The sequence below is a fragment of the Cavia porcellus genome, unplaced genomic scaffold, assembly GCF_034190915.1.
Source record: "Cavia porcellus strain 051 isolate PalLab524CR breed Dunkin Hartley unplaced genomic scaffold, mCavPor4.1 scaffold_9, whole genome shotgun sequence".
Taxonomy (NCBI): domain Eukaryota; kingdom Metazoa; phylum Chordata; class Mammalia; order Rodentia; family Caviidae; genus Cavia; species Cavia porcellus.
This window is the reverse complement of record NW_026947492.1, coordinates 54,738,839-54,754,313: the sequence shown is the minus strand read 5'-3', so window position 1 is coordinate 54,754,313 and position 15,475 is coordinate 54,738,839. Positions and strand designations below refer to the sequence as shown.

The 15,475-nt window shown below is 43.6% G+C and overlaps 1 protein-coding gene across 20 annotated transcripts in view; it reads right to left on the bottom strand.

Moving 5' to 3' along the window:
- The window catches only part of Tenm4 (teneurin transmembrane protein 4), a 2,788,855-nt gene that overhangs the window by 217,245 nt on the left and 2,556,135 nt on the right, over nucleotides 1-15,475 (bottom strand). For all 20 annotated transcript variants that reach the window (XM_063256396.1, XM_063256398.1, XM_063256401.1 and 17 more), the window contains one exon: nucleotides 4,929-5,184. In XM_063256396.1, the coding sequence (XP_063112466.1) occupies nucleotides 4,929-5,184 (256 nt within the window). The remainder of the gene's footprint in view (nucleotides 1-4,928; nucleotides 5,185-15,475) is intronic.

Below are 15,475 nucleotides of genomic sequence, written 5' to 3'. Positions count from 1 at the left end.
CAGTCCTACCATCTGCTTAGCTGTCGGATCTTAACTTTTCTGTAATTCAGCTCCTTCATCTTTGAAATGGGATGCTAAAAAGACTACCCACTTACATAGGACAGAGTAAAGATGCAGTCCTGACTGCTATGAGCATCTGCTTACCAGGCCAGCTACTGGCTGGCATCGTGGAGCTGTGTTTCAGAAAGTAGCCACCGTGGACTGACAGCAGTGGCTGACTCACTGTGCTAAATTAACTGGGGAAGCGGTATGCTTTATGCTGAACACCTGCTTGTCTTCTGGGAGTCTGGAATTTGGGTATGTGCCAGGTAGGGAATGCCCATGTGACCATCCCCCAGTAAAAACTCTGGACAGTGAGTCTCTAATGAGCTTCTATGATTGGCAGCATTTCACGGATTACCACCACCATTTGCTTGGAGAGTTAAGTGTGGCTGTCCCATGGGAATCCACTAAGTGAGGATGCTGGAACCTTGGGCCTGGTTTAAAATCCTGAACTTCTCCCCACACACCTTTCCTTTGCTGATCCTGCATTGTGTTCATTCTCACTGTTAAACATCAGAGTCATTAGCATGACTGTATGTAGAATCTCATGAGGCCCATCAGCAAATCATCAAACCTGGGGGGTGGTCTTGGGGAGCATTATGAGGATTAAAGCATGAATTACTTAGAACAGCATCTGGCTATTCCCAGTAAGGGCCTGAGTGTCTGCTGATTGCTACCCACCTCCCCCAAGCAGAGAGGACCACACTGGCCTCTGCTCAGAGTGCTGGCTGCATCAGAGCACCATCTGCAGTATCTGCCTCCATTTCCCCAGTCTGCCTCCCTCAACAGACTATGAGTTTCTTATGCGGCAACAGGCTGTCTTAAATTTGTCTGGAACTGAATCACCAAATGACTGGGATGACTGTCATCCCAACTCTGCAATGCTTAGGGTTGCTCTGGCCCGCGAGAAGGGACTTCTGCCATTCTGAGATGGCACTAGCACTTTCCTAGAGAACATTAGGGAGCTTGAAACTCTGACTGTAGACATGCTGTTGCCCAAATTCAGTATGACCACAGAACGGGCCTCGGCCTTCCAAATGAGGTCTCAGATCAGCTGAGCTAGAGCACAGGTCTGACTGCCTTCTGCTCTGGCTTCCCTGCCTTTGACAGAAGCCTTAATCTGACAGTCCCTAAGAAATCAATTAAGTGTGTGATGCTGCAGAGTGGAAAAGTAGTGGATCAGGGTTTGGGGACCCTGAACACACAGCTCCCAGAAGAATGGATCACAGACACACCTGCTGGGCTTCAAGCAATATCTTAGCCTGCTCTAGGGAGCTCAAGTAGAACCAGGTTCCTCCCTAGAGGACACAGTTAACCTTGGAGTCTGCCAGAGAGATAACAGATGCAGAAAATGGAGCAGGTCTACCAATGCCCTCTCCCCCCTTCATCCTTCTGCTAGTCTTTCTTTTTCTGCCAGCATGAAATGTAATCCCCTCTGGCTATTCTACCAGCTGTTATGGTATTTGTTTAGTTATTTACTTCAGACTCTAAACTTGGACTCAGATTGATAATTAGAGAAGGGTCTGCTCTTCTTCTCATGGGCATGGCCATAGCTTCCAAGAACAATTATCTCAAGCAGGACCTGTTCTCTTGGCCCTGTTGGCCTCTGCTCAGACTGTGCAGAAACCTTAATCAGACAGTCTCAGGCCCTCTCATCCTCCCCTCTGGCACCTGGATGACTCCTGACTCCTCTGTAGCTCAGTCACTTGTAATTCTTCTTTAGGTAAGTCCCAGAATACTAGGGTAACTGGGAAACTGCCCATTTCCCCCATTCAGCTCTCCAGTAAGTATATTTATTCATCCAATTTTCCATTTTTCATTCATTTCAACTGCATTTTAATATTAGTACTCATCACGTTCTGGCCACATGTGGTATTGTTGTGTACTAGGGGTCCCAAAGCAATGAAAACATGGCACCACATTCCCTGTTCTTGCCTCTGGTATAGCATTTGCTCTGCTGTAAGAGTCTGTTCTCTTAAATGTCTTAGCTGTTAGGTTGGCATTCAGTGAACATTTATTAAATAATAAGTACCACATGATAGATAGTGGAGCATTTATACATTTTAAGATATTATCTTAATGTAATAACTACAACAGCCTTATAACAGTGTGATAATAAAAAATAGATTGCTACAAATTTTCTTCGACACTTCTACCATTGAGAAGTAAGGTCTGCTGCTTCTCCCCTTGAAGCTGGCTGGCCCATGCTGGCTTTGTCCAATGAAATATGGTAGAAGTGATGTTATGGCAGTTCCAGGGTGAACCCTTAGGTGGATCAAAAGTATCTATCTCAGTGACTTGTAACCCTGAGTCACTGAGAATGAAGTACAACTGTCTTAGGTAAAAAGACCATCCTGTGGAAAGGCCCTAAACCTACAGGGATCAGGCATCTGAATGAAGCATCTGACATTCTTTAGACTATTCTAGTTGCCAGTTAAAAGACCCTGGACTGCGCAGAGTGTGGTGGCATATGCTTGTAATCCCAGTACTCTGGAAGCTAAACAGGACGATTGCTGTGAGATTGAGACCAACCTGGGCTACAAAGTGAGCTCAAGGCCAGTCTAAACTGCATAGCAAGACTGTCTAAAAAAAAAAAAAAAAGACCATGGACTGACTCTGGCAATACCACATGGAGCAGAAGAGGAGCCAGCTGAGCCCTTCCTGAACTCCTGGGTCACATTGTGAGGCTACTTAGCAGGATGTCTGCTAAGTCACTAAATTTTAGCTAAGTCTGTTATGCTTTCTCAGCTGCACGCCATCCTTACATGCATAGAAATTTGGAATTACAGAATAAGGCTTTCTCATACATTTTATTGGGGGCTTCAAGAATAAGCAGGGCTTGGCTAGACCAAGAAGTGAGAAAATCTTGCAGAGATGTGCAAGGGTATGTGCAATGACACAGGGACATGAAAGGCTTTGGGGACTGGGGAAATGTTGATAAATGCCTTTACACATATACTGAATATTAAACATTTAACTACATATCAGTAATATATAGGCATATAACTGTTACGCAAATGGATATTTGTGTAAAATTATGTATGTGAGTACATACCTACATGTTAACAGTATTTACTTTTTGATGGCAGGTATAGATTTTCATCTTGTGTATTTCATTTGCTAACTGCTCTACAAATGAACATTTATTACTTGTATGATAAAATTTAAAGAAAAATTAAACAAAGTTTCAGCAATCGATATAGGAGGGTAAAGGATCAGTAAGGCAAGTATGCACCAGATTGATGAGGCAGGAGAAATAAGCCATGACCACCACTGCATGGTGGCAAAGGCATGAGGCATGACAAACTATTAAGAAAATTTCCCTTACCCTGGAAAAACCTGGATTCGCAAAGTAGGAAGCCCCGCTTTGCTCCTAAGTGAGAAAAATGAACATCTATGCAGAGGGAGGGGCAGCTGTGGCTCAACAGAGAATCAGAATCATCGATTAGTTGCTGGCTTCTTCCAGGCGTGCGCCACTCAATAAGCACAGTGGAAATAATGGAGACCTGATTAGCAAGATGACAGACCACCTATCCCACTCTGTAACTGCTGAGAGCAAAGGAGGCACATGAGGAAAAGTGGTACACCAACAAATGTCAACAAAATTACTATCAATTAAGGGATTGGGGTGGACATTAGCTAGCCCCATCTCTGAGAAATGTACTTTTGGAAAAAATGGTACAGAATGATATTGAATCTTCTCTCACTGGACTCTTCAAGCTCGATGTCCAACATGTTTATTTCACTTCCTCAAGTGTGGTGTGACTTTTATGCTCTGATAGATAGAGCAAGGAGTTAAGGAAAATAAAATATAAGCTTGCCACTACTTTAAGAAATATGGTATAAGGTGAAAAGTTTTTACTGTGTTAGCCTAGGACGCTTTACTCTCTGTGTAAAGAGCAGAGAGAGACCAGAACAGAAGGACTGTGGGTAATTCTAATCCTCTTCTTTGTATCTCTCTGTATTTTTTCCAACGAGTTGCATGGTTATAATGACAAAAAAATCTATTTTGGAAAAACTGAACACTGGCTAAAGAAGGGAAGGAACTGGCTAAAGCCCCTGAGCTAGAGTAGCATTGCACAGCTTGTGTGGCATTAGAAAGCTGCCCGGAGAAGGTGTCAGTGGTAGCAGGAAACAGCAGTGGACAGGATTCAGGCAACCTGGGCTCACACCTGAGCAGTAACTGCCTATGTGACTCTGAGCTAGTGCTGGACTCCTCTGACTTTCAGGTTCCAAAACTCCCAAAGAGGATTATCAGAACACGACCCGTCTCACAAAGGTGTGAGGACGCATCCTATGATGCACACACCAGCCCTAGCAGCCATCACTGACAGATGGACCGCAGGGGTTACTAGGGCTATGGCTATATGCAGGATGGTGAGCGGCTGTGGTGACGTTTACTGAGCACCCACCCCAGGCCAGGTAAGCCCGATGTTAGGTATAGTGGGAGGAGACCATGGAGGAACAATAGAGGCAAGGGACCTAATCAAACCTGGAGGAAGGGCCTTCTTGGCCACACACCTGTGCCTGCTTCCTTCTCACACAGCAGCTCTCATCTACCTTTACAAGAGCTCTGCATCACTACTGTGCAGATAAGGGCAGTGAAGCACTGAAGTCTAGCAACTTGACCGAGGTCGTAGCTTTACTAAGCTGCAGGTTATCCTTGGATCTGGGTCTGGTGGATCCCAGAGCCCACGCTCCTTGTCCCCCGTCCCACCATCCTTTTCTCAGGTGGTCACAGAGAATCACATCCGAAGGCTGGGTATCGGACCCCAGCTTCACTGGCTTGGTAGGAGACAGGGACACAGACACCTCAAGAGGTCCCCTAAAGCCTAGATCAGCGCCCCCTGGCGGCCCAGACCCAGCAGCCAGCCCTCTGCGTGCACCTGGTCTCCAGCGGGATGTTACTGTTGAGCAGCCAGTTGTCCTGGGCGTGCGCGGGCTCCTGCGCGCTGCTGGCAGGGGGCTCTCCAGAGAGCGAGTGGTCAGTCGGGGCCGGGCTGGGGTTGCTCCGCGGAGTGAAGTTGCCCCGGTTCAGGGAGTTGATGGAGGCCGCATGGTGCTGGTTGGGGGTGTGGGCGTGTGAGAGCGGGGGCGGCGGCGTCCGGAGGCGGGGGTGGTTCTGCAGGCCGCCTAGGTGATCTAGGGCACAAACACGCACAGTCAGGGGGGTGCCAGCCTGTGGACGGAGAGGCGGCCCCGAGGGCTGAGCAAGACCACCAGGGAGGGAATGAGATGTGCACCAGACAGAGGCAAATTATACAAATCAATGCATTCAGTCAATAGCCAATAATTATTGAGCACCTACATTGTAGGTGCACAGGAGTGGTGGTGGTGAACAAATTGAAAATTCCCATCTCTACCCAACGAGCTTGAGTTCTAGAGGAGATGTAACTTACAAGATTTTTAAAAAAAGACTAGTTGTCTTTGTCATCAATGTCATCGCTTTCTATCATAATTTTAAGACTTTGGTTTTTAAAGAATAGCTGCGGGCCTCTGCTTCAGTGCCATTTGGGCATGCGTTTTGAAGAAAGTTCTGGGGTTCTGTCCTAGATTTCCTAAATGAAGAATGCCGAGGAGAGGCCAAGGAAGTCGATTTCACAAGGCCTTCCGGATAGGAGCTACAATTCTAGAACCACTGATCCTATACAATAGTACTGGTACACGAAGCAAACAAGGTAAATAAGTAAATATATACAGTTAGATTAGAGGCTGATAAACCCAAACACCCAGGAAGGAGATTGTCACCTGTGTACATAAGAAAGGTGGTGAAATTGTGGACCTAGTGACCTTAGAGAAGTCATGAATAACATGAGCCACGCTGGCATCTAGAAGGTTAAAAAATCACTGCTAACATTTATTCAGCACAGTATTTATTCTGAGCCTTGACATGCAGTAATTGAAGTAACCCTAGCAACTCACTACAGAGTAGGTACTGCTTTTCACATTTTACAGAGGAGGAGATGGAGATAAATATTTTATTTACTCCTCTGATTACTCAGAGCAACAGGTATTATCATCATCAGTTTATACATGAAAAACTTAAGACTTGGAGCAAGTAAGTAAAGTTCCCTAAGGTTTATGGCTAAGTGGATACTATTTACAGTGAAATAAAGCAAATAAAATTTCTGGTGGCACCATAAATATGGCAATTCCTGCAGGTCAGTAAATCTACAATCCAGGTAAACCATGCTCACAAAGAGCCTAGTCCTTTTGAAGCAGATATGTTATAGGGGTGAAGAAGCTAGGAAATTGGTCTAGATTTAGCCACATATTAGTCAAATAACCACTCTTAACCTCTTTAAGCCTCAACTTTTCTCCTCTGTAAAATGGAAGTTTATTACAGTGGTCACAGAACTACAGTGAATTCATATAGGGCATTCAAAGGGAAAGAAATATGAAATTCATAGTTTACAAAGTATCCTGTTCATCTCTTCTTCACGAGAGTCCTGTATTTTATAGAGGAGACTCTGGGTCTGAAGAACAGGATTCACATCACAGCTGCTGCAGTATTCCAAAGGAGGCGCTAGTGCCTGGCTCTGGACACCATCAAGCACACCCAGCTGTGAAGCACTGTCAAGTGTCATGGGTACTTTCAGTGGGACATGCATCGCTCTCTGCTTCTTAAGTGACCCTGTCTTGTATGTCAAAGTGTTATAAAGTGAAGCTGGTGGGATGTTGGGGGAGAGGAGTTAGGAGTGGAAGAGAGAAAGAAACAAACACCCAAATAGGTCACTTCCTTCTCCTAAGTGGCTGCCTTCAGCAAAAGCCCACACTGGCTCTACACTCTGGAGGGCCGAGTCTAGCCCATCTGGTACACATTTGTCTTCCAACCTCACTTCTCATCAGCTCTTTGCCTGCACCCTCCCCTCCAGCCACATGTTCCCCTCAGAGGACTAGAGGTCAGTAAGGCAGTTCAGTGTCTGAAACCTCAGCTCTTGTAAGAGAGTCCCCCGGAAGGCCACAGAATGTGAACGGTATCGCAAAAGATAATCAATATTGCAGTCCTGAGCCAGGAGGAAGCTTTGCAGGAAGCCCTTTGATGGGAAGGTAGAGAACCTAGAAGCTCATACAACCTATCCCAGCTGAGTGTCCATCCAGAGAGCAAACATCATTGGATAGGGAGAAGGTGAGAAGGGGCGGGGCCATTTGCCTTGTCCAGCTGTCCTCAGGCAGCATTTTAATAGAAACATGTAGACCCTGGGACAGAAGTCAAAAGGAGAAGCGGCTTACTGAGTGGACTGAGTATCATCCCCCTCCCCTCACAGCCTTGGCATTGCAGGCTACTGACCAGAGCCCAGGGCACCAGAGCAGTGACAGATCCATTGCTGCCCAATTGTCACCAGGATGCCAGCAGAGCAGGGGGACCTAGGATTCCTTCCCTGTCCTAGAATTCCTCCTTCTCATGGCATTTAATTGACATTAATAGTGGCTGTCATGTATTGGAGCACTTACTATGTGTGGTCAAATCCTTACCTTTCCTGATGCTTACAATAGTTAGAGGATAGTATTAGGGTTGCTTCTGTCCTACAAATAAGAAAGCCAAGACCTTACAGAATTAATAAGTGCTTCTTTAAATCCAAAATCTGAATTCTGCTTTCTAAAATCACACAAAACACAGACTGTCTTACACCATGGACAAAGATAGTGAACATACCTTCAAGGAAGAAAGGAATGTCTGAAGTCCAGGCCAGGACAAGCTGGCCTACAAGCCTATAAGACTCCTGCTTTGTGACTAAGGTCACACAAGACTCTGTCTTGGTGACTTTTGAGGCCCCTGTCAAGACTCCTGATACGAGATTTCAAGTATAAGATCACTCATCACAGGTCTAAAAACAAACTTCTAAAAGGAAATTCTCCTATGGGGACTAAGAGTATTCTGGTTCAAACCCTCTGCTTTTTGGAAGTTCGGCTTCCTCAGTTGTCACCCTAACCAGAAAACCTCCCTTGATGTACCCACTTCAAACTTCAAACTTCTCTCTTTCTCTCAAATGCTAACAGCAGGCAAACCACATCTCTCACCTCTATGTGCCCCACCATGTCATACATATTTATATCCCTGGCTTCCAGTGAGGTAAATGTCCTTGTGACCACTGTGCTCGATGAGTGGAGGTCTTAGAATGCAGCATGTTCACCACCAAGTGAATGGCTTACATGAGTGGCCTGAGCAGTCTGTCTGGGAGGGGACAGCTCCAGTGTGGTGTACCGTGGGTATGTGAAAAACAAGAGCAGACCATCTCGGGCCTCCAGCACATGGGCACGTGAAAGCCTTCAGTTGCCTAGAGATAGAACTGCAGATGCTCCACTTGGGTCCTTTCCTTTCCTTCCCTTCTGCCTTGCAGCCTGAGAACCCTAAGAAAGGGACCTTGCTGGGTTCCAGATTTCTAAGGGAAAAGCTCAGTATCTGAGAGCTCAGCAATGGAAGCCTCACTTATAAATCCAGAAGGAAGCAGGACTTTCCCAAGAAGCAAATGTGACCTCTAGTTTAAATGGACTCTGCTTTCCAATCCTGTAACCAGGAAGGAAGATGGGGGAGAGGTACAGTCCACTCAGTAAGCTGCTTCTTTTATCTTCCCCAGTATGTACTCCCCTCACTAGAGGAAATCTCAGACTTCAGTCCACTCAGCACTTACTGAGTACCTATTCTGTGCCAGGTCGTGTAACCTGGGTGCTGGAAGTGAAATAGTGAACAGAACAGATGTAACTTAAAACAGACCTTTCTCTCTGTTCTCTATTTACTGGCTGGGTGACCACCAACTTACTTTACCTTGTTGGTTCTTAGTTCATCAGTGAAGGGTAAAGGATATGCATTCTACTACTACATTGTTATGGTTTGGATAAAAAAAGTCCCCAAGAAATTTACCTGTTCAGAGGTATGGCTTCTGGAAGATGATTAGGTCACAGTGAGTTATTAGCTGAATGTGTTGTTAGGATGTGGGCCCTGATTGGAGGAAGTGGATCCTTGCAGGCATAATCTGAAAGGGTACATTCTTGCCCTCAGCCCTTGCCTCTTGCTTCAGTTCTTTCTCTGCTCTGTTTTCTGGCTGCCAAGAGGTAAGCAGCTTTCCTCTTCCATGCCCTTCTACCACGATGTTTCTGACTTAGAGACAGATGACCACAGATGGAAATCTCTGAAACTGTGAGCCAAAATAAACCTTTGTTTCTTTCATCTGTGCATGTCAGGTATTTTGTCACAGCAACAAGAAGCTGAATAACAAACTCCATTCTGGAGAAGGAGGATCTACGACCCTTGCTCAAGTGCCAGATACACAGTGAAATCCAACTGAGCCCACTCTTTTCATAGTGAAAAGCCCATGCTCCACTCATCTCCTTATCCTCAGTGGCAGATCTAGACATGGTGCGTGGTAGACAGACCCTTAGTAAACATTACAGGGAAAACGCTGGGGAAAGGACAATTAATTAGGTAGTTGGAGTCCTTGTCTGCACAAGCCTCTACTTCTCTACTGCTCCCTGGGAGTGAATATTGGTATGTTTGCAAAGCTGTGCTTGCTGGAGTTCCAATTTACACCTTCTCACGGATATAGTTACCCATGGTATCTTAAATCAATCCCAAATGTGAGTCATTTTACTATTAGGTGTCCTCATCACTGTCAGTAAAGGCCACTTGCTTACCTGAGTTTTGCAAGCCTGGTTTTTTGAAAAATTTTACTTCCTATATGTTTTTGGCTATACAGTATTTGCTGTTGCTGGTGCCCTCTAACACTTCAGACATTTTCATTTTATATGTGCATAAATCTAAACACAGACACCTGAAGGCTGTCTGGAATTGGAATCATATGGAAGCTCCTTCAGAGCACTTGGCAGAGTGTGAGATCATAGAAAAGGACTGGGATCTGGTATCCAAAGCCCTGAGTTCTAGTTTTGGCTATGCCACTGATAGGACTGTGACTTCAATCAAGTTACTTAACTTCTCTTGAGTAACAGTTTTCTAATTACTAACAAGAGCTAATGCTTATCTTATAGGGTTGCTATGAGAATTAAATGAATAATGAATGGGAGGAACTCAGCATAGTGCCAAAGGTATCCTAAAACAGTGACTATTAATTCACAATTACAACAAAGTTATTTTGAATGAATAAATCATCTTTGCTAGAATCGATCAAAGATGGCGGATAAATACCAGCTGGCTACAGAGGCTCCCAAAGATAGTCAACTTAGAATTCAACATAATACAGTGTGGGGAGCCCCGAACAGAGGGAGATGAATTCTCTCATCCCAAGAAGAAACTAAGGTGAGAAGGACCAATCAAACATACAGTCCCAGTGCTATTATTGGAACAGCTAAAGCTTCCACGCTCCTGCTGCAGTGGACGACTTGTCGAACCGTCCGAGGTCCTGCTGCTTCAACTCATTGGAGGTGCAGTCACACTGAGGTAGGGGGTTGGCCAGCCAAATGAAGAGCTGAGCTGGTGGGGAGCCTGCATTGACCTGTGGTGAGTGATGGGAGTGGAGCCATTCCACAGAAAGGGGGGCTCCGGCGGACGTCATTCTGGGACCATGCAGGACTGGCAAGTACAAGGAACAGCAGTGACTTCAGTCAGTTGTTCCCTTCCTGAACGGGATTGGTGGAGTGAGCTAGGCCTGGGTCACGCAACCTGGCTGAGACCCAATAGGTTAACCGAAATCAATTCCCTATTTGGCAGCGCACAGTAATGTAGGGAAAGCCTCAGAAGTTTGACTGACCCAGAGGGGAGGCAGTGCACAGTAATACAGTGCAGGCCTCAGCAAATTGACTGATCTGGAGGGGATCAGCCCCTGTTTGCAACTCACTAGCACACTGCAGTGGGAAGGATCACCTAGCCAGTGTACTTCAGAAGAATTGTAACCAACCAAGAAAGAAACTGAGGCCTCCTGGAAGAAACAAAAAAGATGGGAAGAGGAAGCAACAACAAAAAGTCCCCAGGTCCCAACCCTGAGAACATTGACCCAGGACAGATAAATGCAAAGGAGAATGAGAACAGCAAACATGCAATATCAGACATGGCACCCGTGGACATAATAAAGAGATACCTTCAGGACCTCATAGATGAGTTCAAAAGTGAAATATTAAGCCAAGTGAAGCAAGATATAAGAAGATTAATAAATGAGATGCTAAGCACCCCTCAAGCAGACACAGATAGAAGAAGGGAGGAACTCAAACAAAGGAGAGGACCATTTGATGAAGAATATAAAGAAACTATAGAATACATGAAGCAGATTCAAAGAGATTACCAGAAAATTAAAAACTCTATGGAAAAAATGGCAAATCTGCTTGAAAGAAACTAAGGATAGATTATCCAAACTGGAAGACAGTTCTGCAATGTGGGATTATGAAAGGAAAAACTTTTTAAAAATAACAAGGAAACAAGTAGTAACAATACGAAGGCTAGAAGATGACAAGAGGATCTATAACTTGAGAATAAAGAATGTGAATGAAGAAGCAGGGGTACAAACAAAGGAACTACAAACTACAAAACTACAAACTACAAAAGGAACTTTCTATTCACAGAAATAACTAAGAAAAACTTCCCGGGGCTGGGGATTTAGCTCAGCGGCATAAACGCCTGCCTTGCAAGCAGGCAGTCGTGAGTTCGATCCCCGGTACTGATAAAAAGGAAAAAGACAAAAAAAGAAAAACTTCCCAAACATAGGAAAAGGAAATGATATTCAGATGTATGAGGCATACAGAACAACAGCCACCTACAACCAAAACAGAGCTACATCCAGGCATATAATAATCAAGATCCCAGAAATTCAATATAAGAACAGAATATTAAAAGCTGTTAGAGACAAGAAACAGATTACCTATAGAGGAAGGTCCATCAGAATGATGGCAGACTTCTCAACACAAACCAAGTCAAGAAGAGCCTGGAGCAAAATATTCCAAGCCCTGAAAGAAAATAACCTCCAGCCCAGATTGATATACCCTGCTAAACTGTCTCTAGAAATTAATGGAGAAACAAGATGCTTCCAAGACAAAGAGGAACTTGGGAAATTCGCAACCACCAATCCAACTCTACAGAGAATACTGCAGGGCATTCTAAGGAGAGAGAAAAGTACTAGGATTCCAGGAACAGTGGCAGAGAGGCCTCAATGAATGCAGCAGAAAATAGATGTAGAAGATAAGCAGACAACTAATGGCAAAAAAATAACAGAAATGAGGCAGAGAAGGTTGGTTATAAACTCTAATATAGGTAGCCTTGTTACACTAAATTTTAAAAAAAAAGAACCACACGTGGAGTAGATCAGGAGGCAGGGTCCACTGAGATGCTATTTATAGGAAATGTAATTAACATGAAAAAGAGTACATGGACTGAAAATCAAATATGAGAAACAATGCTCTATGTGACAGAGAACCAGAGAGTAATAGGGGCAACTAGACCAGTATTTGTGGATAGGTTGGAAAGACAGGCTTTAATACGTAAAGGGATACAATTAGAGATCAAGTCCAGGAGAGAGAAGGTTCGGAACCACTTAGGTAAATAGCAGGTTTCCCCCCAACCCAAGGGTCTTGGTCAGACCCAAAAGTGCACGGTGTACCCTGGGGAAGTGAAAGGGGAGGGAGAGTCTTAAAAAAGATGGCAGAAGATATTGTTAATAGTGATACACATTACTCACACCACTCTGCTTAGATAGATTTTATTTTGTCGCAGTTTGTCTATTTGCATTAGATTTGAGGACACAGACAGCTATCCCAAAAACATCAGGATATAGTATAATAATCTTCTTTAATTTCCTATTCCTTAATCTGGAGCCCTGTATGACTTACACTGTTTTATCATGATGGATCTTAGTGAAATTTGGTTTGATTGCTGTTTGTTATCAACAGATTTTATTCAAAACTGATATGATTGATAGTATCAAGTCTGAGAGAATAGACAACTACACTGAAGATGACAAGACTCACTATGATACACGTTCTAGTTTGATTATTGCCTGTTTTTGAAGTTTTATACTATATAAAAAGTTGTATTTTATTAATACTGTTATGTACTGATACATTCAGTTATACTATGTCTGATGATATAGCCACTTCTATTGAAGATGACGAGACAACACAGGAACTATGGTAGAACTCCTTGTACAATGGTCTTATGTGTCTTTTTCATTTTATGTGTTCATAGGAACATGTTTTGTTTTGTCTTGCTTTGTTTTGTTTCTCCCTCTAATATAGAAAGGATAGAAATACATGTAAAGACTCATGCATGTGTAGAACCTATAAACAGTTTATGAAAACTGATCTTATGACACATGAGGAAATGAACAAATACTTTGAAGAAAAAGAGACACTAAAGTACCCAGTGCTGATGCTGGAGTGTCATAATGTGGCACCCAGCAATAGTATTATTCTTTGTTCAGAGTGATATTAGCCTGCTTGGGTTTGTTCAATCTCAACATAATTGAAGATATGGATGACTGCATGTAAGTTTAAGTGTATAGGATTGATAACCATATTTTTAAGTTTTTGTTGGATAGTTGAACAGAACTGGTTGCAGTCTCACTGTTTGAATCCCCACTTTAGTATCTTGAATAACTATTTGTAAGAGGACAATCTGTAATCATCAACTAGTGATTTCTGTTTATTTTTTCCTTTGAAAGTATGTATTATTTCTACACATTTTCTGTTTTGTTTAGTCTTTCTTTAAATAAAAAAAAAAAAAAAAGACACTATAATACCCAGTGCTGATCCTGGAATGTCATGATGTGAAATCCAGCAATACTATTATTCTTTGCTCAGAATGATTTTAGCCTGCTTTAGTTTGTTTAATCTCAACATAAATGAAGATGTGGATAACTGCATGTATGTTTAAGTGTATAGGATTGACATCCATATTACTAAGTTTTTGTTGGATAGTTGAGCAGGACTGTTTGCAGTCTCACTGTTTGAATTCCCACTTTATATGTTCCACTTTTGTATCTTGTATGTATTATTTCTACCCATTTTCTGTTTTGTTTAGTCTTTCTTTAAATAAAAATTTTAAAAAAATCATAGAGGACCAAATATCACTATGGTGATAGCTCTTCAGCATTTACAATAGAAGTCCCCAAGCAAAATACATTGAGAAAGAAAGAGAAAGAAAGAAATCTAACAGAAGAGTGAGACTCATACTTTTATAAATTCTTCCCTGGACAACCCACTGGCTCTCAGGAGCTCCTATCTCAGGAGAGTGCTCACAGCTCAACACGCAGACCACAGGATGGTAAGAATAGCCAGCCTTGACCCTCAGAACAAAACCAGACACAAGGGGATCCAATCTTCAAAGATGAAATCTTTCTGCATCAGATAAGATCTCAGGGAAAGCTAATACTTCACCTCAATTCATACCTACCTTTCTTGGTGGATTCAAGGTAAGTCATAGGCAGGGATGAAGTCATTAAGCCCCTTATTAGCAGTAAACAGTCCTTCACTGTGTGCAGAGACTTGGTGCTTATCATGAGTTCCTTCCTTAACAAGTAGCCCGTTTGGAGGGGGCAGCTGGTATAGAATAGTATAAGGGTAGAGTGCAGGAGCCTGACAAACTTGGACTCAGCCTTAGCTTCACCACTTACAGGCAACATGATTTAGTACAAGTCACTTGACTTCTCTGCTCTTCTTCTTACTCACCTATAAAATGTATATGTATGAGTAATTGACATTCCAAGTGCTGACTGCTGTCAATCCTTTTAACCTATGCCATAGCACTTTCACATTGCCCTGTAGCCCTTAGGTCTCTGTACAGCCCTGGATCTTGGGATCAGAAAAGGCTTCATCAGAAAGGACACATGACCTGGTTCTACACAATCCAGGCAGAGGACACTGCATATGCAAGGGTCCAGAAGCTTGCAAGAGCAAGGCTGCTCTAGACAATAGGGTGGATAGCTTTGACAGTGGCCAGGTAAGATGGAGGATCCCGGGGCCAGGCCTAGGTGGTGGCTGGCTAGTGGTGCCAGGGTGGTCTTTATTGGGATGGTGAGAGACTGTGCCAGAATCTCATTAACATTTGAAGGAGATCCTTGGTGGCCACTGGAAGATCAAAGGGGTGGGGTAGGCTTTAAGCTGCCCAGATCGACCTCAGAGTGCCTCATTGGGAGGAAGATTGCAGTGGAGTGCATCACTGTTATTTTCATAAGATCATACTCTTGAGAAGAAGGCATAAACTTTCAGGGAACTGAACATGTCACTAGCTCCATGGTCTAAGGCTAGCAGCTGATTCCAAGAAAGGTACCAGGCAGGGTGCTCATACCTAGCCCAGTGAAATGGCAGACAGGTGCACAGAGCTCTCCTGGTTATACAGTTAATGATGACCCTAGTATGCACTGCAGTAATTAATAGGGCCCTAAAGATTGTCAGCTATGAAAGATGATGGTATTTAATTATCATAAAACACAAAAACTCCATCTGCCTGAGAATGCCAGCAGAAAGAGTTATTTGGCTTCCATTAAAATGCCATCGA